This window comes from Argentina silus (assembly GCF_951799395.1).
Source record: "Argentina silus genome assembly, chromosome: 6".
NCBI classification, from domain to species: Eukaryota; Metazoa; Chordata; class Actinopteri; order Argentiniformes; family Argentinidae; genus Argentina; species Argentina silus.
The window spans coordinates 11,389,040-11,414,316 of NC_139660.1; the positions used below are offsets into that span (position 1 = coordinate 11,389,040).

General features: G+C 41.1%; 3 protein-coding genes across 3 annotated transcripts; 1 reads left to right on the top strand and 2 right to left on the bottom strand.

Annotated features, from left to right (window-relative positions):
- Positions 1-1,026: 1,026 nt before the first annotated feature.
- LOC310805800 (proproteinase E-like) lies at positions 1,027-3,392 on the bottom strand (the record flags this gene model as incomplete). Its single annotated transcript, XM_083671606.1, has 8 exons — positions 1,027-1,044; positions 1,320-1,472; positions 1,721-1,863; positions 1,978-2,111; positions 2,336-2,461; positions 2,551-2,648; positions 2,965-3,053; positions 3,353-3,392. 8 exons carry the CDS (start codon positions 3,390-3,392, stop codon positions 1,027-1,029), a joined length of 801 nt encoding a protein of 266 aa, XP_083527732.1.
- Positions 3,393-3,919: 527 nt separating this feature from the next.
- Positions 3,920-8,380, bottom strand: LOC310805450 (alanine aminotransferase 2-like; the record flags this gene model as incomplete). The annotated part of the gene is made up of 11 exons (XM_083671147.1): positions 3,920-4,019; positions 4,519-4,628; positions 4,914-5,069; positions 5,396-5,570; positions 5,882-6,018; positions 6,288-6,367; positions 6,661-6,904; positions 7,135-7,268; positions 7,419-7,527; positions 7,995-8,084; positions 8,276-8,380. The coding sequence occupies 11 exons, from the start codon at positions 8,378-8,380 to the stop codon at positions 3,920-3,922; spliced, it is 1,440 nt and encodes a 479-aa protein (XP_083527273.1).
- Positions 8,381-13,621: 5,241 nt separating this feature from the next.
- Positions 13,622-17,098, top strand: LOC310805801 (cytochrome P450 2J4-like; the record flags this gene model as incomplete). The annotated part of the gene is made up of 9 exons (XM_083671607.1): positions 13,622-13,822; positions 14,042-14,201; positions 14,749-14,898; positions 14,985-15,145; positions 15,386-15,562; positions 15,908-16,049; positions 16,236-16,423; positions 16,503-16,644; positions 16,923-17,098. 9 exons carry the CDS (start codon positions 13,622-13,624, stop codon positions 17,096-17,098), a joined length of 1,497 nt encoding a protein of 498 aa, XP_083527733.1.
- Positions 17,099-25,277: the final 8,179 nt, after the last annotated feature.

Genomic DNA, 25,277 nt, shown 5'->3' on the forward strand with positions numbered 1-25,277 from the left:
GCCACATTCAGCATAGGTAACTTTAGAGCCAACATTGTCTCCTAGTGGTTATAAACTACATGTGCAGAGAAGGAACATGATGCTTTATGGTCAACGACACAAAACGACACAAAACCTCTAAAGATGAATTCACCTCATGATCACTTTCACATCCATGTTCATAGGATAAATAGTAATAATAATAAGTAATAATAAATAGTGAACAATCCCTTGATCAAGGTTAATTGCATGTGTGCAACAGTGCCTACAGTAAATGCTTGCTTAACGAAGTACGTTAAAACAATTGAACACATGCTCGATGTGAATCTTGCAGGCAACACTGACTCTCTGTTCTCTCAAAGTGAATGATACAAAGCGTTCCATTGATGCAGGATACCAAATTCACCATTCAGTGATTATGAATTGTTGTGCCAATGACAGCCATATGCTGTTTAGCTGAAACAACGCCACTGATTTCACATGGTGTTGGGGGCATGTTCTTCTTTAGAGTCCCAAATAAAAATGTGGGTTAGAGTCCCAAATAAAAATCTGGGTTAGAGTCCCAAATACAGATTTGGGTTAAGGTCCCAAACACCCAGGGAACAGATATTCTAAGGTAAAGAAAACTAAATTGCTGCCAATAATTGCACTCTGACCCTCAAATGCACTGTGACTATTATTCTTTTTTATGTCTTGCCTTGCCTTGCCTTCTATATGATAACAATGATAACAATATTTCTTTGGGAGGAGTGCACCGGCACTAAATAAAATAACATTAACCCTAACCCTAACCCTAACCCTAACTTTAACCTCTGCCTATACCAGAATGAGAACACTATTCGTACAGGCGTATATGTGCTGCAAAAGTAGCCTGGGTGCAAGGTTATTCTGCTATAAGATTGACTCATTTCAAAAGTGCATCGGCAAGTGATTATCTGCACATACAAAGTTGTTTGAGGGATAGAATTACATTTCGACAGTTGACATTCATCAGGTGAATTTATTGAACATGTTCTTTTGATCTTCAGCAAAGTCTTTTCCAGCTCTTCAATAGCGCATCATAGTCTAAAGGAAAGGGAGGAAGAAATGGGAGATTTTGAGACCACAGCTTTGAAAACAATATGATCGACTCTAACCGACAGACCTTCAACCACATCGTATACCAAGTGCCAAATACTCAAAAGAATACTATCAATGGCAAAATATATACATACATACTGCACAAATATAGATTCCTGTAAAGGCCACAGGGTCAGAGATTGTAATCTACAGTAGCTCAAGGCTAGAGCTAATACAGAAGAGATATGATGTGTTTGGAGGATGAAAGGTGAGAGACTCACGTCACTGAGCCACTGGGTGAAGGAGGAGGTGCGAGTGAAGACAGTGGGCTTCTTGATGGTGTTACAGCCGCGGGACGAGACAAAGCTGGTCACCCCCTGGACGTACCACTTACCATCTACCCCCTTACAGTTCAGAGGACCACCAGAGTCCCCCTGCAGAGAGAGAGAGGGAGAGGGAGAGAGGGAGAGAGGGAGAGAGGGAGAGAGGGAGAGAGGGAGAGAGGGAGAGAGGGAGTGGAACAATACAGACAGAGTGAGAGGGGTTGAGGGCACATGATGGGAGGAAATAGAAAGTAGTTGTTGTGACAATGCTAAGATCCATTTTGTGGTAGAATACACTGTACTACTGTGGTTATGGTGAGTACTGTAGGTAGGGAGGTACTGCAAATGGGGACACTCACGTGGCAGCCAGAGCGGATATCTCCTCCAGCACAGATCATGGAAGGCTTGACAGTGCCTCCCCACCAGTCACTCTGGCTGCAGGTGCTGTGGCTCAAAGCGGGCATCAGGGCCTGCTGGAGCTTGGAGGCAATGGGACCACCGGCTATAGGAGAGAACACAAGGTCACAACACAGTCATAGTATGGTAATGTCATGGTTATAACATCGTCACAGCAATGTCATAACATGGCTAATAGATTAGGATGGCACAGCCTTACTGTAGAGTCTTCCCCAGCCGGTGATGTAGCAGGGCTCATTGGCAACAATCTCTCCGCTCTTAGGCAGACAGGAGGGCTGGACCTTGTCATTCAGGACGGGACTGGAGGCCAGCTTGATCAGGGCAATGTCATCTCTGAGCATGGAAAACATACAAATAGATCCACATGAAAACAAATGTGTGTCTGTGTGTGTGTGTGGTATGGTTTGCTCAGGACATCTGCTATGTCAATGAGATGAGTTTTTCTTAAGGGTGTGTCCGATGTGTGGTCAGTGTGTGTGTGTGTGTGTGTGTGTGTGTGTGTGTGTGTGTGTGTGTGTGTGTGTGTGTGTGTGTGTGTGTGTCTATTTCATCCTCACCCGCAGGCCACACAGTTGTCATTCCAGCCGGGGTGCACCACAATCCTCTCCACCGTTTTGATCTGCTCATAGTTCTCCTGCTGGGTGAGGTCATACTCCCCCAGCACCACGCGATAGGTACGGGACCTGACACACATACAGTCAATCACACATCAAAGATCACAGTCAGACCACATGGTCACAGTGCTGAAGAGAGAGGATGAACGTTTACTCACGAGATGCAGTGGCCAGCAGTCATGACCCAGTTAGGGGCAATCAGAGTACCGCCACAGGTGTGGTGGTAACGAGACCCACTAAGGTACTGCAGAGAGATCTGAGAACACAGAAACAACACAAGATCAAATATAAATGTTTCGGTAATTATATTCACTTGCCTTTTGTAAAATGTAGTTTGCAAGTAAAGGATAATCTGCCATAAAAGGGTAGTGGGATATATACTATTGACAGGAACAGGGGCATACCATCTCAGAAAACAAATGGTCATTTTAGATATTTTAGCCATGGTATGTAGATCTACATCACATTGTGTGTGTGTGTGTGTGCGTGTGTGTGTGCGCGTGCGTGTGTGTAAGTGGCCCTGATCCCTCAGGTATAGTTAGATGTGATCAGCATATGGATGGAGGGCTCACCTGCCAGGGCCAGCTGTAAGGGCGGGCATCTTCTCCGTTTACCACACGGCTGATCGAGGGCTGGTAGGTGGGCATGCCACACCCGTAGGCTGGGCCACAGAGAGAACAGAGAGTTACCCACACCAGTAGCTTTGAGTTGAGTTAAACCATACTCATGACCATACTACAGTAATGACCATGGGACAATGGGATGACCCGTCCGTACATGATCAGACTACTTTACATGGTCATATTACAGTACATACCAGATGGTTTGAACTAAGATGATTTGTTTTATGAGCCATCATTTAAATGCTGATAGGATACCCCTTGTAAGTGTTATGAGGCTGTCATTCTCATGTCATATGGATAGCCAACAGTATGGATGTCAGGGGCAGTAGGTACTCACCGTAGGCCGCCAGCAGCAGGACAAGGGCTAGTTTCATCATCTTCCCTCCAGAGTGGAGACTAGACTCTGGGCCTCGGCTTTTATACCCCCATTCTGAGCTTGTCACATATCTCTATGATCTGCCCTCCTTCCCCATGGCTCAGAAAACACACACATCATCCTTAACCTGGGAATCCACACCTGCTCCCCCATCTGTTTCAATACCAACCTTACATAACCCTGGAAAACAGAATGTCTGTGTGTGGATTTAATGTCAAACTGGTTTATCTGAATGTGCATTAATGTATTACCTTTAGTACTGTGTCACTGGCTGACTCACTGACTTACTTATTATCACTCAATTGATTCCATTAATTTCTCATCAATAAGTCACACAAAAAAGTCGCAAACTATTTTTGTAACCTAGTTTATTCTTGTTTCGATTGGCCAAAAATATAATTTACATGGCTGCCATATCTTTCCCTGGGAGATTTGCATTAGGCTACAGCATTTATGTACTGTATGGAATGTACTGTATGGAATGTACTGTATGGAAAGTCAGTCCAGGTCACTGTCCTTGAGATGACACTAGGCATGATGGGAGAATTTGTCCAAGAAGCGCAGGTGGAAAGAGCCAAGGCGTGCTAGGACCTCCTCCAGTACGTCAGAGGGGGTTAGGACACACAGTCTGAGAGGTACAAAGGTACATGTACAGTTACTAAAACTATCACAAATTCACGCTTTGAATACTTTATTTGTGTTCACAGTAAAACATTACGTCAAAGAACTCAAACTAAAACAACAGTCATATAGATATCATGAAGACAAGTGGCACTGTTTTTGCCACACAGCTAAGCTTCCCATAACAGCTGACCTAGAGCAGTATATTGCAAGATGTTTGGCTCTTTATCTGCAATTTTCAGGCCGCATACACATGCACATGTCCAAGGCTGCCAAATATCAGTACCACCAGCTGACACAAGAAGCCAAGGCCACGAATAAGTCTGACATCGGGCTTGTATTTTAACAATTTGTCGAAAAGGCTTCCTCGAACAAGCAGCCTATTTCTAATATGATCACCTCTCTTTGGCTTTGATCCACAACAACACTATCAGGCACACACACACACACACACACACACACACACACACACACAGCTTCACAGCAAAGACACAGAAGTCTCTTACCTGAGATAGTTGCACTCTCTCTGCCCATGCTCACACCCTGCTCCCACACACACACCCTCCTCTTCTAGTAGCCTCTGACAGTACAGCATAACTGCTGCCTCTCCCAGCATCTACAGTACACAGAGAGGGAGAGGTAGTAGGATCCAGAGAGAGGGAAGGGGGAGAAAGAAAGAAAGAAAGAAAGAAAGTAAGGAGTGATAGGGAAATATAAGCAATGATCATTGAACTTCTACATAGTATTACTGTAATTAGTTAAAGCTGAATTAAAGAAATGAACACTGCCATAATACATCCTTATTAGCTTGTAGTTCACTATAATGAGTTTTACTCAGAGTGCCATACAGTGGGTTGGGGTTCTCTTGTATAGAGAGGGGTAGTAAGGTCAGTGTGCTCACCTTGGCCTGTTCCACTGCCCCAGGAGGGAGGCTCAGGTGGGGGTATGCAAAGACACCTCCCATCACTGGCTGACAGCTCATCCCTTGTAGACCATTAAAGAACTCGCAGGCTCGCTGGGCATTCTGGCCCAGAGTGATCCGATTGGAGAGAATCTCCTAGGTGGCAAGAATAGGTGCAATGGTCTGATACTGTCTGTCAAAGCAGTGTGGTGTCTACAGGTGGTCTGAGGTGATACAATAATAGTGACAAAGGAATATGATGATACTACTACTACTACTACTACTACTAATAATAATAATAATAATAATAAAGATAAAGATAATAATGATCATATTGTATATTGTCATGTGAAGAGCATCACAGGGTAATAAGAGCATGACAGGGTTATGAATATAACAGCATCGGAGATGAGAATTTTGGAATTTGATATAAAGCAGCTGTTGGCTATTCATGCAACCTGCAGTATGTCTAAGCTTATCACCTGTGTGTATTTGCTATAGGAGGAGTCTCCAGGCATGGGGGGGTTGACCATGAGCTCCAGAGCGATCTGTCCCGTGACGGGAGTGCTGATATCAGCACACAGCAGTGTTTCTGCAAACAGCATGACTGCTGGGTCCAAGTTCACCAACTCCATGTAACCTGCCCGCAGGCCACACCTGGGCACAGAAGGGCACACACAAGGTGGCACAGAAGGAAAAGAAACAGAACTATACACTCTTAATTTATTCGCTTTTTATGCTGTAGGTATGCAGCCACTGTAAATTCATTTAAAAAAAAGAAAAAAGCTGAAATATGTAAAGTGTACTGAATGCAGACAGTGAATGAACAAACACCAGGGGAACGTAATATATAACTGGCTCTAAACATTAGCAATATAGCTTTCATGTGATGAATCATTGCTCGACATGATTTGACATGATAGAGACTTTTGGAGACGTGGTTTGGCCTGTAGGTGATGTAGACTCACTCTCCTGTGATAGCATTGGATATTGAGTGGAAGGATGCCAGTTCTACAGTGTTAGAGTACTGGTGGCCCATCTCAAACAGGACCTTCTTATAGGACACAAACTCTCTGTCCTCTCCATACACACTGGCCTGGTATACCTACAGGACACAGGACAGGCAAGAAAGAGAGGAGCACTGAATAAGAGAATGACATTGAAAGAGTGTATCGAGAAGGGCCATGAAGCCAATTACAATATCTCCTTCTTTATCACACTGAACGAACAGATATTGATGCTACTGTGTACCAGTTGCCAGATACCATACAATGACTCTAAAACTAATACAAGGGTTGTTGTTGTTGAATTATTTTTGATACTTGTCTAACCTGCACAAACAGCCTGACCACCCGACCCCAGTGAGATCATCACCTCGTCAACCAATAGGAAGAGCCTCTCCTTTGCAGCAAATTGAATCACTTCCTCTATCGATATCCTGCTCTGTACATGACCTATAAGCACAAGAAATGTGTCTCTTAATGCCAGTTAAGGCAGTGAAGCTCTTAAAGTGGATGAAATATCACAGCTACATGCATAGGCACATAGCTAAATGAGACCTGGCAAACAATAACAACGTCAGCTCAAAAATTAACTATTGATTCAGAACTTAACCCTGCATGTCTGTTAGATCGTTACACAGAATATCATCCAACTGGGAATTAACTATCACAGTTTGGACATTGGCATTGGCACTGTCTGTACAAATAGAAACCTGCACACACTCTGTAGTGTCAACATACAGTACCTGTTGGGTTTCCTGGGTTACTGATGTAGAGGGCTCTGGGACAGCAGTGCCCCTTAGAGGTGTTGAGGACTCGATGCAGCTCCTCCAGCTCCAGGGCCCAGCCCAGCTCCTCTCTTAGCTGGTAGGGCACCATGTAGGCCCCTGTCTCCTCAAGTAGCATGGGCAGGGTGTGGGGGCAGGGCTGGGGGGTCAGTACGCCTGTCTGGGACACCCCCTCCCCCCTAACCAACAGCTTCAGGACCACCTGAGTAAGGTATTGTTCATGAGGTTGGGGCTTTCATCCATGTTCATTTATCATTGATGATCTTTACATCTACAGTATGTCTAACAATCAAGCTAGTCTAAAAATGATGTCTTGATGGTCAGTGTTTATGATTAGGCTGCATCTTTGCATCATATTGCCAAAATGCCTGTTCAGGGAAATATATTTTTAAAATTCCATCCACTGTAGAGATATGGTCAGTATGGTCTTACCATCAGAGCTTTCTGAGAGCCAGCAGATATAAAGACGTTCTGGGCATACGAGGGCACTCCCCCGTCTCGCTCTGTGATAAACTTTGCAATGCTGTGCTGAACATGAGGCAACCCACAGGAGTCTGTATATGAACCTATCAACAACAAAAAGATCAAAAAGATATATATACTGTATATATATAAAAATAAGGTATATATATATATATATATCCTTTCAGGCGAACAAAACACTTTGCAGCTGTATTTTAGGTAATAGTAAGTGTAGGTTCACATGCAGCTCTCACCCACACTGCCCCCATCACACTCCTGCAGCAGCCTCTGGGCTCTATGCCTGACATCCAGAGGTAGGCTGTCACTATGTAGGAGCTCAGGGTACAGACAGACAGCAAGGACCTGAGAAAGGCACACACACATTTTCACCAGTTACTCAAACACAAATTGCCAATACGTGTTTGAACGCCCATAGAGTCAGAAATCAATTATAGGGCTTCCATGTAAACAGAAGGGATTCCATATAACCAATAGGGCTTCCATGTAACTTCAGTAAGGACTCTATGTAACCCCATAGGGCATCAGTAACCTGTAAGGATTTTTTTGTTACATTTACTTCCAAGACACACCCACAATTATTCTCCTTTTCCCCCCATTAACTTTGAAAGGAAGAATAGCAAAACTCTGGTCTCAGGATGAATATTTTTCACAATGAATATGTGTCTCATTGGCTTTTTACAATAGAGGATGGTGTATAGTTTGAAGCAGTGAAGGTTTGAGAAGTGTCAATTTCATAATTTCTTTTTGAAGTTGGAAAACTCCTATAGGACTGGTAATCCTAAGAGGCATGAATGGAAGCATACTAGTACCTGACGGACAAAGGAGATGGGTTTTATCCCTGCCCTGTGGGCATCGCCCGAGCTGACATCAATGACTTCTTTAAATGATTTTTGGACTCCCTGTAAGGAGCACAGACAAATTCTATCTACAACAGTATTATTTGTTCATCAAATCATAAATATTAAACTAAGCAATCTTAAGCATGTTGCCATAAATGCTGACAGTGATATGTATTACTGTAGCATATTCTACAACAATCCTTTGATATCCCCAGCTTACAGGTTGAGGTGTGTGTCTGACTGTGACTTACCTGTTGGAGCTTGGCTGTGATCTCTGCAGCGCGTCTTTGCAGTGTCCCCTGTGGTGAGCCTCTGATCCCTCTCACCCTGGGGTTCACCTCTTTCAGGGAATACATCCTGCACCAGACCAGCACTGTACAGGATGGACCCTCAATCCCCTAGAAGACCATACAGCACTAAATACAGTCTGACTCCAAGCAATCAATTAGCGCAGTCTGAGTGAGTGTGTGTGTGTGTGTGTGTGTGTGTGTGTGTGTGTGTGTGTGTGTGTGTGTGTGTGTGTGTGTGTGTGTGTGTAGACCTCCTCGCACTTGTCTAGCACAGTCTGCTGCAAAGTCTCCAGCTGACTGCCCTTTGTATCTTTATATAAAAGTATCAGATGTGAGTTATGGGTTAGTGTTTAATGCAAAGGATAAATATTAATCTCTGAGTTGTGAAACAGAGGGTTAACCAGTGCTTTTGTCTGTCATTGTTGAAGGCCAGCACCAGCGCCAGCGCCAGCTGAAGGCCAGCGCCACATCCTAATTTTATGGAAATGGAATTATACTGTATATGAACCTGGTACTGCAGTATACAGTATATTGCTAAAATAGAGATATCATGCACCCTGCCTGAGTGTACCCCAGAGGGGGGGTTTCCCACTAGACCAGTTTGATGATGGTGAGAGCCAGCAGGGGAAGGAGAATATATGTATAGTCTAGTCCAGTTGTATAGTCAGCCCAGTATAGTCAGCCCAGTTCCATATGCATGGCTGTGTTACACAGATTCCTCCTACAACAGCCGCCATTGTCGCCCAGTCTGCCACAGTAATTGCTGGACAAACAGCCCTTAATTACAGTATCGTTTCCCCCTTTGGAGAGGGAACAAGTATATCATTGACATATACAGTACAATGTCAGTTAGATAGATAGTACCTTCTATGGGATTTAGTGTGGTTTTAAATCAGCTAACCTTTGTCACTGAAGCAACGGTCCTCAACTCCAACACATTGAATAACTTTGTCACAGACAAGATCTGTTGGACTATTGCAGGAGAAGCAGCATAGTCCATTGGGCTTGTCACTGGGTGCTGAAAAATATGATGTGGAAGTTCAATTTTTCACCTAAAAAATGTTTTCAACACTAAACTACATGAATGTAATATTGAAAGGTCCTAAACTTCATTGAGAGAACCTAAGGATTTATGTTCATACCAGGGAGAGTTTCATTGTTGCAGCTAGTAGAACTACAGCAGAGAGAAGAACTAGACCAGCAAAAGTATCCAATGTGATAAGAGTCACTGAATATCATATTCAGTGAGGGACAGCCGCCTCCATCTTTGCAACCTTTTCAGACTGTAGTTGAGCTGGAATCAAATTCTTACAGAGAAATGAATAATTATTAAGATGAGACAAATATTGTATCACTTACTGTACTAACACACATATGTTTTGTTGAGGGATACAAAGGTAGCCTGTGTAGTTTATTGACAAAAAAATCTAAACAACATAGACATAGGCTTTTCACATAATGATATTGACAATATGTAATCTACATTTTCTGAGTAAATCAAAATGGTAAGAAGATTAGGAATTCATTATCAAACAAAGTCAAATGAAGTGTTTCTTTTAAAATAAAACATAATGTAGGACAGACAGTATAAACAGTATACATATTGAATTTTAAGACAAACATTGCATATTAAAGCACTTGACTGTACACAGTGTGTATTCTCTAATTGGAGTGGATCAACCAAAAGATCTCTCTTAATCTCTTAATCAATCAAATGATCTCTGACACACCACACACTTACCTGGAGGAATGTGAACTTTTGTTGAGGTTGAACACATGTGTCCTGCATCACATTTCTGTAAGGTCATTAGGTCATCTGATCCTTACTGATATAGCACTGCAGCATGTCCTCTTTGTAGGCAATATTAAAAATGAATACAATTAGCTAAGTACAGTAATTGTGACACAGTACAGTATGTCATTGTATTATCTTAATTAGCTTGGTCTGCATAATCACCACCTAAATACCTCATGTTTGAGTGAGCTACAGCCTACACTTTGCTTTGCCAGCATGTGAGAACCACACAGACTTGTTAGAGTATGTTACCTGTGTAGAGGAGTGCACAGGTGATTAAGAGAGTTAGGATGAGCTTCATCTTGAGAACACAGCGGAATAGGTAAGGAGTAAACCTCTCCTCAGAGTGTTGTCCAGAGTGTGAGTCTTTGTGTGTGTGTGTCTGCACATGTGTGCGTGCATGTGTGTATCCAATATCCAGCGATTAGGTAGTCAAGGTTGTGACAGAAACACTACAGTGCACCCACACTTACATCTTATCACTTCTCCAAACACCTGGAGTCAGGTGCCCAGATCATGATAAGACTCCTTCACCCCGGAGTGTAAACATGGCATCACTGGCACCTGCTCTAAAGACTTTTAAGGTCAAGTGTGACGAGCAGATAATATAATTCTGCCAAACAACTGTTTTCTATATTCCCCTCTACTGGCTTTATTGTTACTCTTCCACATATTAAACTGCAGTATTCCGGATAATATTGGTCAGATTCAGATCCTAAAACTAGGCTAATCACTCAGTTACAGTGTTGCCAAACATAATGAAAAGAGGACTTAATTAGTGGGCTCGCTTCGGCAATGCTACTTTTATCGACCCATAGCCTATGTGGGAAATCTGTTCTGACTGCCCTAGACTATATTACATCAGATAATAGTGGCTTGACAGATTGCCACACTTTTGTTTGTTAATGGGAAATGATTTGATCTTATTGTAAGCAGAGCTCAAGCCATACAGCCTACTGCTGAAATGCGCAGAATCAACTGAGAAACATTATATCACTATGAGTTAATTAATATGCAATTTCGGGGGGACACTTCCACATATATTTCATGTCTGACATACTTTTATGAAGTGTCCATGAAGATATGATTTGTTATAAATTAAGGTTTATCCAAGGACATCATTTTGAATTTCTCAGATCAAAAAATTCTTAGTCAATTCATTTAAGTTATAATAAATATAAGCTCACAAATTGGGCAAGTAGCTACTGTTTCACAACCATTAGAATTGCTCAATGATGCTCCCTGGTGGTTGTATTGCAGAGGTGAAACAGAAAATAAAATGTTTGGAGAAGGCCAGTTTACTGCCGCGATATCTTCGTTCAAGCATGACACTTTTAAACTCTGATCTACTGTATCTATATATCTTTATCCTGTCGATCATCCTTTCTTCCTATCACAAGTCACTACTGCTTTACTCAGTAAAACCCATACTGATGAACCTCTTAATTTTCTCTCTCTCTCTCTCTCTCTCTCTCTCTCTCTCTCTCTCTCTCTCTCTAACTATCTATAACCATCTTTTAACTTCATCAACTACCAAAATAAGACTTTGCAAGCCCACAAAGTTTCTTCGGGAACGTCCTTTTCTACGTATGACTATTATTTTCTGCATTAATTAACAGTGTTTATGATGTATCCTATTAATGATGTATGTCCTTATCACCTACCAGTTGGTGGTGCCATATGACTGTGTGAAATGCAGGTGTAGCATTAAAAACAAGGTATTACATGCATTCTACCTTCTGGCCACTCGAGAGCAGTGTGTTACTACCATCCTCAGTGCAGTAAAAATGCCTTGAGACTTTTTACTCACAAATGTTTAACCAGAAAAGTTCATAACCTTTTTTTTACTATGACATTGTCTTTCTTTTGTTACATAAACATCAATGACAAAATAAGTCTTAAAGGTATGAAATCTTGCAATGAAGGTCCAGTATGTAGATTTGAGTTTTAAAATAGTACTAAATGATAAATGATAAATCGGTTGCGATTAAGGAATGAGGTCACATGATAAAGAACATGCTATGATAAAGAATGATAAAGAATCTGCTGTCGATGTTGAGTACTGGCCTTTACATAACTGTTTTACGTTGCATTTGTTTGCAAGGGTATGCACATCCAGTGCTGCTTGAAAGTATGTGAACCCCTTGTGCAATTATAGATTACCATGAAATCTTTATTTAATCAGAACCAATCTTTTTATCTGACATAACAGATTTATATTTACAAATTCCATATGTTGGTTTAGAGGAAATAATGCGTGTAGGAGAAAAGCTAAATTATAAAGAAATTAGTGCAGGTGCAAAAATAAGTGAACCCCAAGTTGCATTGGTTAAATCAAGTAGGTAAGTAGAATCAGGTGGGTAAATAATTGGGTGCCAAATGAACCAATCAAAGGAGAGATCTTTAGGAAAGAGTTTGGGCGGGACTCTGATAAATAGAGATAAGAAACCTGGTCAGTTTTGTGTTACCCATACAGGTGAATGCAAAACACACCATGCCGAGGGGGAAAGGAGATCTCAGAGGACTTCAGGAAGAGGGTAGTGAGAGCACATCTGTCTGGGGAAGGCTATAAAATCATCTCAACAAGATTTGAGCTCCATCAGTCCACTGTGAGGCAAATAATTTACAAACAGCGAGCATTTAACATGACAGCAACTCGGCCTAAAAGTGGACACCCTTCCAAAGTATCCCCAAGGGTCACAAGAAAAATAATAAATCAGGTGAAAGCCAACCCAAACATAATATTGAGAGATTTGCAGACCTCTCATGCTGCATCTCAGGTAACTGTGCATGCTTCAACAATAAGAAGAACACTGAACACTCAAAATGGCATTCATGGGAGTGTTGCTCGGAACAAGCCTCTGCTGTCAAAAAAGAACCAAACTGCCCATCTTAGTAATTGATTCCTATGCAAATCAGAGACCCTATAAGAACAAAGATATTAATTCCAAAATTACATGAACTATTATCCTTGCATTAAGATGGACTCAATTCAACTTATTGAGTGATTTGTTGACAACATTTTTTAATTTTTGCTAATTTTAAGAATGTCATAGCAAAGGGTCTGAATACTTATGTACATGAGGTATTTCTGTATTTCAATTATAATAAATGTACTAAAATTTCTAAAAACCTGTTTTTGCTTTATCATTTTGGGGTATTGTGTGTGGATTGATGGCAAATTCTTTTAATTTAATCCATTTTAAATTGAGTCTATAACGCAACAAAATGTGGAAAAAGTGAAGGCGTCTGAATACTTTCCAAAGGCACTCTATGTAAACTGGTGACATGAACTCTGAACTGTTGTGTAATTCCACTTTGCCTTAATCTGAGGTAACAAATAATTGCACACACCCAGCATAACAAGGTCAAGTTAGCTGGGTTGTTATGAGTTTGCGTTGGAGTCACTGAGGTAAAGTACACGTTAGATAATCATTAATTAAAGGTTAAATAAGTTGCTTGCCCCCTGGAGAATGTTAGTACTATTTTCATTCAGAGGCACATACAGTAAGATGAAGACATTTATGAACTTCTTCCTTTTAGAATGGATGGACATTCAGAGTATTTTGATATTTCTCTGTATTTTTGCTCTGCTTACTGATGTCCTGAAAAACAGAGTCCCAAAGAACTTTCCTCCTGGACCTTGGTCCTTGCCTTTGATTGGGGACCTTCATCGCATTGATCCAAATAAAATCCATCTGCAATTTCAGGAGGTAATCTTGAAGTAGTGTATATCATTTAGATATCAGATTAATTATAATGCATATCACTACAGCATAGTACTTTTCAGTCCTCCTCTGCATTGTACAGCATACTTATACTGTATACTGTAGTTGACTTGTCTAACCATATATCACTTGACTGGCACTGCAGGTCTTTGAATAAACAATGTGATAAACATATTTATTCAGTCTGTAATGTTTTTCTCATAGTTTGCTAAGAAATATGGAAACATTTTTAGCCTTCGAATTGGGCAAAGGTGTGTGGTTCTGAATGGCCACGAGTTGGTGAGAGAAGCCTTTGTTCAAAATGGGGACAACTTTGTTGACAGGCCAGTCCTACCCCTATTTGATGACATCCTGGGAAATAAAGGTAAGTGACTGAATGATTTCAAATGGAATCCCAAGTTTATGGTACAACGGCAAGCTCTGATGAAGGTGTAACAGCTGAAATGGCTTAACCTGTCTGGCCAAAAATAAAAAGGTGAAATTAGGTAATATCTTCCTGTCCTTTTTTCAAATATTTTGGAGTACCATGGGAGTAACTTGGGATTCCATTTGAAGTCAATGCTACTGAATATATGGCAGAACACCCAGCCAACAGCATAGCAAAGCAGCGTAGCTGTTACATTCAAAACGAATATAATTATGTTTGATGTCATTCCATTCTTATCACTATTCCCTTATGAGGATATGGTGCAAGTTACACTTTGTCGGATACACAGTACAGTAGAGAGATCACTCAAAGTTATTATTACACCAACACTGTAATCCTATGTGGCTCAGTTAGTAGAGCATGGCACTAGTTATGCTAAGGTTGTGGGTTTGATTCCTACTGGGATGATATATACAAAAAATGTATGCACTCACTGTACTGTAAGTTGCTTTGGATAAAAGTGTCATCTTTATGGCATATATAGGTTTGGTTTTTTCTAATGGACATCCGTGGAAGGAACAGAGGAGGTTTGCTCTCTCCACCCTAAGAAACTTTGGACTGGGCAAGAAGAGCCTTGAGCCTTCCATCCAGATTGAATGTCAGTCTTTGAATGAGGCCATAGCGAGTGAGCAAGGTACAGTGAAAACTAAACTCTTATTGTCAAATTTAGAGTTGGTTCTGTTTTGGGTGTGATGGAATTAATCCAGCATTTTTCTCCAGGGAAACCCTTCAACACACAGCTTCTCATGAACAACGCTGTCTCCAATGTCATTTGCTGCCTTGTTTTTGGGGACCGATTTGAGTACAGTGACAATCAATTCCAAATTCTTCTGAAGAACATCAGTGAGGCCATTTACTTGGAAGGAAGCATTTGGGCTAATGTGAGGCTATTTCTCCTGTCTGACTTGTTTTAGGTTTAAACCAACTTAATTTGGATAGATATTTGTACATGTTTTCCTTCACTGACAAAAGTAAGTAAGTATGATCAACTTCTTCAAAATGGATTGATAATTGATTCAGGATTAGAAGTATATTTGGAATAATCATAATCATGGCAAATAATAATCCTGAGGTGTTGGGATTTGTAATGGAATTAAAGGCAACTCTGGTGTTGTGTTCAGTTGTACAATGCGTTTCCCTGGATCATGCGACGGCTTCCTGGCCCACACAAAAAGATCATCTCCCTCTGGGAGGCTGTCAGCTCCTGGGTGAGGACCAAGATTAATGAGCACAATGAACACTATGACCCCTCGTCTCCTAGGGACTTCATCGACAGTTTCCTGAGCGAGATGGACAAGGTGACACCATACACTGTGTAAAAAGTTGGTGAAATGTGGCCAGACAAGTTCTGGTTTACTAGCTTGTACCCTGAAACTACATGATCAGACACCACTAAGCCGCAAAATAGAACAGTCCATATTCCACTTGTGTAATAATAGAAACACTCAAGTATATTGCAGTGTAATTACAATGCAATTACAGTACTCAAGTATTATAAAACAACATGTTTTGTTATTGCTGCAGTATGACACATGTACTGTATAATAGTGACGTAATGTAATGTGTCACAAGTAGGTTGTTAAATTGTTGGTGAAATTGTTTAGTGTGATGTACATTTTTGCTTTATTTTATATTTTTCACAGTGGAAAGCCAACAAAGACTCCTCGTTTAACTTGGAGAACTTGTGTTTCTGCACTCTGGATCTGTTTGTGGCAGGAACAGAGACCACCTCCACTACTCTATACTGGGGTCTTCTCTATATGATCAACTACCCAGAGATACAAGGTTTGCACAGCACTGCACACACACACACACACACACACACACACACACACGCACACACACACACACACATACACACATACACACACACACACACACACACACATACACACTTTGAATTGATTAATAATAACAACTTTCCATTGTGCTGTGTCTTGTGTCTCTGTATGGCTTGTGTGTTCCATTCAGAGAAGGTCCAGGCAGAGATAGATGCGGTAGTAGGGTCATCCCGCCTGGCCTCCATGGCAGACAAGGACAGCATGCCCTACACAGACGCAGTCATCCATGAGATCCAGAGGATGGGAAATATCTTACCGCTCAATGTGCTCCGCATGGCCACTAAAGACACCCAGCTGAGAGGGTACACCATCCCAAAGGTCAGTTATTTCCAGGATGTTTTACCATTTAGGGTTTTATAATTGAAATGTCCATTAGCATCTGCCTCTGTCCCCCAAGGGCACCATGGTGTTTGGCAGTCTCACCTCCATTCTGTTTGAAGAGACCGAGTGGGAGACCCCACACACGTTTAACCCAGGACACTTCCTGGACAAAGAGGGCACATTCAGGAGGAGAGATTCCTTCCTTCCATTCTCTCTCGGTAAATCCACTTTGTTTCCATGGCTGACATTTGAACTCTGATTGGTACCCAGTCCTGCCAGAGAATACAGATAACCTGCCTTTTATTCTACTTGGAATCCATTACTATTTAGTTCCTGCTGTCGTTAGTAGTATAGCCTATTGTTCATTTGCACAGTGTATGTGTTTGTATAATGAATGACTGGTGGATTTATTCCTAGCCCAAGCCAGGACAACTGTTTGGTACTTGAATGTGTTGGTATGTAAAGGTGTGTTGTTGCTGTCTGTCTCTCCTCTCAGGTAAGAGGGTGTGTCTCGGGGAGCAGCTGGCCAAGATGGAGCTCTTCCTCTTCTTCACCTCCCTTCTTCAGAGGTTTACCTTCAGCCTACCCCCCGGGGTCCAGCCCAGCCTAGATTTTCAGATAGGAGCTACACATTGTCCCAGACCCTACCAGCTGTGTGCAGTCCCTCGCTGAGCACGCAGGCCAGGTTTGAATACTCTGGTGCTTTGTGTGTTCGTAATGGGCTGTATGTGTTTGCCCTTGCCCAACCCAGTGTATTTGATAGGGTTTTTAGGGGATTTAAAGTATCTCAGCTGTGGTGTAGTACTGACAACATATTTATCCTTACTAACAGAGATACTGTAACAGATCCGTTTTGTGTTAGTTAAGACCACCACAGACCACAAGCAGGGCATTTTGGTAACCCTTTATAATAACGTTCATTAATAAGCCTTTTATGAACAATAAATAAATAATGAACTCAAATAATAATGATTCTAATATAAACATTTTTTAAATGCTTCATAAACTAAGTACCTACATTCATGAATACTTGCAAATGATTTAGAGATGATGTGTTAAACATTTTATAATGATTGTGTAACTGCTTATAAATCATTTGTACAACATTAACAAATGTTCATGGATTTGTTGGTCTCATTAATCATTTATTAATCATTAGTAGATTTGTTTGTAAATAGTTTGATCATCAAGGCTAGCTTAAGCCAAACCTAAAAAAGTGGCTAAAGGCAAATCAATCACATGAATATTAAAATGTTCCGACTCCAACTGTCAGATAGGACAAGGGACATTTTAAACTCTGATTATATTGTCTATTGTTGTATATTTGTATATTTTGTAATTTTTTATAATATGTTATATTATAGTAGCTCATATACTATAGCTATTGTATACAATATTAAAGAGCAGTAGACACCCACCAAATATGCCCACAGACATACAACATTAAAACTATATTGCAAATACTATATGTATATAAACTATATACACTTCTTTTTTAAATAAAAAAAAAACCAACAGTGCAACAATGCATATTGAACCAGATTGAATCATCTTTGAGATGACTGGGAGGTTTGACCACTCTACCAGTCCAAGTCACAACAGGGCATGACACAGCTGTATCAGGTAACAGTCCAGCCTGCCAAGAAAAGGGAAACAACTCCACCAAACCCTCAATCTCAGGGCAATGCCACAGGGGAGTTGGGAACCTCAAGTGAGGATGACACTGTGAGTAGACAGACTGAGTAGACAGACTGAGGAGACAGTGGTATTGTTTATGGTCTAAGCTGGTCATAGTGTACAATCAGGTGCTTTTCGTCAGAGTCATGAGGATTGCACAGAGGGTAAGTGAATCCTGGCTCACCGTCTGAGTCCATTTCCTGTAAGATCCAATAAGGCCCCTTTCAATGGGCTGCGAGTTTCAACCAGCTTTCTGTAGTGTTGTTTAACCACACCTGACCCACTTCATAGTCCCGGTGACGGACCCTTTCATCATTGTACATTTTTTGGGGTTCATGAGCTGCAGCAGCATTGAGCCTTGTGCAGCTGAAGGCAGACTCTAACTTCCCAGTAAGAGCAGATACGAACTCTGCATGATAGTCTGCAGGGCCGGCTCTAGACCTTTTTGGAGCCCTAGGCAAGATCTGTAGCCATGCCCCCCCTCAGTGCGTGCTGAAGTTCCTTACATGTTACACGCTGCATACCAGAGGCCCTGAAACAGTGTGTTTCAATCAGGTATTTGATGATATGTGAATTTATTTATCGTTTTATCTAAAAAAAGATTTATTGTTAAATGTTTCACAATGTTTTATTTTACTGAAATCACTGAGTAGGATGGTCCTGGCTGAGTAGGATGGCTTCCTTCTCTGAGGAGCCTCCAATATGTGGTTGTATATAATAAAACATAAAAGACGCAGGACACAGTGTGCACAATAGAAACTGCTTTACTTCTCTTTCCACCTCCGAAAGGCCCAGAGGGACCCTTCCCCAAATACACAACACATGTCATACACAATAGCTCCACAAGAGGCGCGTATAACACAAGACAAGTCCAATACATCGTTTACTGTTACGCTAGCTAGTTAGTTCGCCTTCCATTGAAAGCCTTGCGTTGTTAGCTAACTGGCTAGTGGTGAAATTGTGTGGTTTGGCAAGGTAACTAAGCTAGTTAGCTGCAGTAGTATTCTAGTGTGATGTGTAATGTGTTTGATGATGTTGTTGACTGTATAGCTAATTAAATATTTGTTTTTGATATCTTATTGAGATCAGCAAACATACCAATTTGCACCAATGGTCTACAAATGGCTTATAAACCTTTATACATGTGTATAAAGGGTGAAGAGTTGCAACTTTCGATTAGGGACTGCAAAAAACTCTACAAATTATTAACAAATGATTGAAGGATGTATTTACAAATCAATCTTATGTAAAGGTGTCAGTAATGACATGTCACAATGTATGTATCAAGGTCTACAAATGGCTTACAAACCTTTAAACGTTTATAAGAAATCATTTGTAAATGTGTATGAATATAGTTACTAATAATGTTATTATACTTTAAACATGTTGCAATAATTTGTTTATAGTGAGTTAATTATTTATGATTGGTTTATAAATGACTTAAAATTATGACTTAAGACTAATAAATTAACGTTATTATGAAGTGTTACCAGAATTAGTTTTTATTAAAGTGTGGACTGTGACCAAGCTACAGTAAAATACTTACAATACTTAATACCCATGTCCTCCCACATACCTGATGCAGTACAGCACAATAAATGCTCAAGACAGCAGTATTAACAGTACCAATGATGACAGTTGTGTTCACAGCCACTCAGTCTAGAATCCCTGGCGATTCAGTCCATCCAAACAGCTCCAGCCTCCACCCATATAGCCAAGGACACTGGAAAGGGATTTCTATATTCTGACAGGATTGTTCTGCCCTCTCTCTGTCAAAGCTTTGTATTTTTGGACACTAGTTGGTGGAGAGATGTAAGAGTGGTGTACTTGACAGTTTTACTACCCAACAGAGTGAATAAAGTCTGTGGGTGTGTGTTTTATCATGACTAGACTCTGCAATGCTCAAATATATTGTGAAGGTTGTGACAACAATAGTACAATTATTAGAACAGTAGCACTACAATGATCTGTCTCTGGGAAATGCATCGGGGTGTGCTCAGCTCACATGGTAAAACTGAGGGTAATGCTTGTACTGTATATTCACAAGCAACTTATTTTCATCGCAGTGACTTTTATCCTTTGTGATCTGAACAATTAGGGTTAGGGTTAGGTCACTAAATAACTGGAATGTATACTTGTATAGTATAAAGTTGATATATAGAAACTAATAACTACTGTAAACATTATTGCTTGTGAAATATGCATCTGCTTCTGTATGCATCACTAGTATCCATTGCACCTATTAAGTCCACCATGGTGTCCAAAATGAGTAGGATAGCAACAGGGCAAGTGAATGAAAAGAAACCCCTTCATCGTGACCTTGGCTGAGACAACACCAGACAACAGCAGCAGACCATAGCCCTTTATAGTGAGGTAATACAAACAAATAAATGCTTAAAAATGATTTCCACATACAGTATGGTCATATAAAAAAAACAGTTTGAGCACTAAATGCTCTTGTTGAAACCACAAGGAGAACACAGAATAACACAGTACTTTGTGTTATAGATTTGATACATTTAACTGGTGAAATAACAGATAAAATGTGAATCTGCATTGTGTGTGGTGAGTAATACACATTGTGGGATCAATAGAACCTCAATTATTCATGTGTTACATTGGCAAGAGAAAAACATTTTTTCTTTTTTTTTGTAAGGTCACACCTTGCTAATAGGACAGTTGCAGTAGGATATGACTAATAGGATGAAGCAGAATTGATAGTCACTGGACTTAAACCACTGCACTGTACTGTACATTAAAGAGTGAATGCATATTGTATGTGAACAAGAGGGGTCACTGTAAAATACTTGGATCACATTCACAGTGCAATGCCAATGTGTACAGTCATGCCAGATGAAATTCAGGAAAAAATCACTTATTTTTAATCCAACTGTTAGTCTCTCAGGAAAGCTGCCTACTGTTTCAGAACGTCCGCATAGTGATGAATCCAGTTTAATGTTGTCAATTTGCGTTCACTGCAAATATTCCATCTCTTTTCAAACTGTTTGTCCTCTCTTGCCAAACATTACACCATCTCACTGCAGTAAGTGATGAACAGTGGATATCAGTTTGGTTCGTAAGGTTGCTCCATTTGTAAAGGAAACACAAACCAACTTGCTGCTTAATTTCTTTTCGGCAAGAATTAACCATTAGATGACCTATCGGAGGTTGAAGTCCCATTATGTGGATCTGGAGGCAGCTGTAATGTCTCGTCTATGGTGACTACGATCTCCTCCGGTTTTGCAGCGCCCAGACAATTACTGTGGTTATGGGTAATATAGTTCATTTCCACAAATCGTGGCCTTTCGTTGATCTCACCCATCTCATTCATGCTGTTTGTGATACAGTTTATGTCACTCTTGCTTCTGTTGGTCACTCGACGAGAGCTAAACACCCAATCTAAAGAGAGAGAGAAGGGGAGTAAGGGATGACATCTATTATGTGATACTGATTCAAACCTCTCTAATCTAGAAGGATGGCAACAATTGTATTATAAGGGATCGGACTTTGCATAAGCTGAAAATAAACTTTTGGTCACATGATGTGGCTCCACCCTATGGCAGACATTCAATGATATTCACGTATCACAAAATTGATGTGTTGCTTAGCTGTCACTATGTATTCACAGAACCAGTGAATTACACATATAGCAGTTTGACTTTTATCTGGTACATTCCAATCTTTAACAGCTGTGATATTTCATGTATGTCTTGTTCTGAGGCAGAGACCCATACCTTAGGACATAGCGGGTGTGCTTCCACAGCATGCTAATGCCAATGACACACAAAAACACATGTGGACACACACACACACACACAAACACACAAACACACACACACACACACACACACACACACACAGAATTCATTGACGGTGTGCTGCTATAGACAATGGAGGAGGATGGGACATATGTATATAACATGGTTGAATATGAGCAAGCTTTCAATTCATGGAATTTAACAGAACAAGACTGCAAACTTCATTTGACACTGAGTTCTGATGGGTTCAGCATCCATAATTCCATTAGAGGCAAAACACCATAAAATTGTTTCTGGGGAGACGCCTGCTGCACACCACCCCCATCATGTGTGGGGGAGTGATTCCGATTGGGAGACATCAATCACTATTGTGTCAGATAGGGAGCTGAAATGAAGGCAGACAGACAGTGTAAAGAGCAGACAGCAGGATGAGTGTATGGTGAAATTGTGTTCCTCAACACGGTGTCACACACACACACACACACACACACACACACACACACACACACACACACACACACACACAACTGATACATTGTTAGAATGTGTATTGTACTGTATAGTATGTTTCTTTACTATAGCTTGTGACCCACCTTTATGTATTAAATTATGCCACTAAATTGAACAACACATTAATGAGACTTCATAACAAATAAATGATGATGATGAAGATGATGATCAAATGTATGTTTATAAAATGTTTTGTAAATGAGAAGTCTTTCCTTGCGTAATAGCACATGTAGTTTATACATAAAGGATTTACAATTCAAATATCATATGTGAGAGAAGAGAAAAAAAATCTATACACACATTGGTATGCTATGATGTGGAGACTGTGTACTTTAACTAATCACAGAAGAGTAGATAAATGAAGTGGCTGCCAAGTTAACATATTTTAAATTATGTTAATTAAATTGTCACCTTCAATTGGCTCCAAATCTATTTGGCATGTACTTTAATGCATAATGCAACAAGATTACATACAGTAGATATGTTTGCCCTCTATATTCGGTATGTGCCTTGTGCCATAAGCCTGACCTACGGTTTGCTTATGTGTTTTAGCTCTCCCCTATGAATCCTGTTGTTATTCCACAATTCATTTGCAAGATTTGTATTAAAATGACACCTGATCTAGAGCTTTCCCTCTGAAAGCCTTGTGTGGCTCAATATGTGTTGCATCGACTGTGAACAGTCAAGCATGGCACTGGAACGGTGGGGACTGAGAGTCTTTTTATCCCCCTCTAGGGAGGTCAGAAACAGCTACCGCAAAAGCCTCACAATCTTCGCATTTACACCTCAAGAACATGCCCCAGAACCAAAACACCCTGAGCACAGGGAAGGGAGGGAAAGAGAGGAGAAAGGAAGGGAAGGGAGGAGGGGGAGGGAGGAGAGCGGTACACAGACGGTTGCCATCAGGTGATCAGGAGGGTAAATCTCTGGGGCAACCTAAGTGCTGCAGTAGGACACTCTCTGTTCCACGTCAGCATTTGGACCTGGTTCACTGGTTAAAGAAGGCAGGGGGATTTTACCCTAACCTAGCACCTGGTGGACATTGAACAAGGGTGACAAGCAGTCTCCACCACAGACATGATGTATTTATCCAACACATCACAAGGGCTGACACGACATATCTCTAACTATAATCGCGAAAACATTATTTTGGTCTCCTCTTCATACTCCATTTCTAAGCAATTAATCTTTGGAGGAAAACAGTATCTTTCTGTCTCTCTGTTTTTCACCAAGGTCAAAATCCTGAGGTTAAACTGTAAAATGACAGCTGCACTGGTAACACTGTAGCCTATACCTAAGATGCTGAAACACACTATTTAATCTATAATTTCTGAGAGATGGCATCAGGTTGAAATAAGTAGAAAATACAGTCGTTTATTTAGTAGTCTATAAATGATGGATGTTAAACTGCAGCCCAATTGAAAAATCACCTGAAAGGAATGAACTAACTCACACCACCAATACAAAGTCAATATTGATAGGCCTACAGCAAGCACTGAAGCAGAGCACTGAAACAAAGATCCAAAAGTTAGCATGCTGCACATGCTGTCCAGCACACCACGATGTGTGCACTGCACTGCACTGCACGCGCGCTCGCACACACACGCACGCACGCACGCACGCACACACACACACACACACACACACGCACACACGCACACACATACACACACACACACACACACACACACACACACACACACACACACAACGCGCGCGTTGTGACACATACCAACGAAGTCATGAACCAGATCCTTGACCAGGTGTCCAACTATAGCGTATGCTACTGCGACCACCACCAGAGCTGCCATGACCAAGTAGAGCACGGCCTTGGGCAAAGGGATAGAGTCCCGGGCGGGTGTCCTGTAGTCCGTGAACAGAAGGTCATTCTCAGAATAAGAGTATTGAAAGACGTGCTCCATACCAGAGGTATGGTTCGAGTTCAACGGGGGATTACTTGCGCTCATTCCACTCAAGTCTGGCTCAAGAGCGGTCACCATGGTGGTGGTCACAGTCTCCGCTTTGTCGATGACCTGATGGACCATGCCTGCCGTTTTGTTTACAAGAGGCAATATCTGTGACAGGAAATAGCTCCAGTCCTTGACTGCAGTAGTGTTACATAAAAACATATTTTTGGGTAAAATATCACTGCGAAGGTGAAGACTGCTGCAACAATCATCAAAATCACATGAATGTCAAATCACCAAGCCGCCAAATCCCATGCGAAAAAAGCGCCAAGAACACACTTGATTCACAAAAGTTATTGTTGTTTTTTTCGACAGATTGTGTCTTTTATTTGATAAATCCAACAGGTTTCCTTAAAGACGCTAGACGCACATGGAAGGTCCGTCCGTGGTCACGACTGTCAGAGTCATTGTACTCGACTGGAATCATTCAAGGGGACGGTGAACCAAAAAGAAAAAAAGAAAAAAAAATCTTAAATGAGGAACGATTAAAGTTTTCAATGCTTGAAAACTTACCTCGACTTAATTTGGCGCGTGCTACAATAATAACCGGATTCAAAACAGTACAGCAGTAAGATATATATCGGAAGAGTAAATTCCATAAAACTATTTGTATCTCCTTTGACTTATTGGCAGGAAAGATGCTGTGTCATCACGTCGTTCAGTCCCGGGAAAAGAGCATTTCAGAATTGCCTCAGCAGGTTCCTCACGTGCCAAATGTGTACGCAAGAGCAAGTCAATGTAGCGTAAGCGATACTGTGACTGTAGACTTCGTTTTCGCGCGTCAAATGGGTCCTGATTTGCATAGCCTATCTGCACCGAATCTGACTGGATCCCGACAAAGTCAAGGCAACCGTCGTGGGTTTCAAACTACACCTCCAGCGATGCTTTCGCGGATGACACCGTATGAAGTGACACTGGCGCTGTCCAGTGCTGAAATAG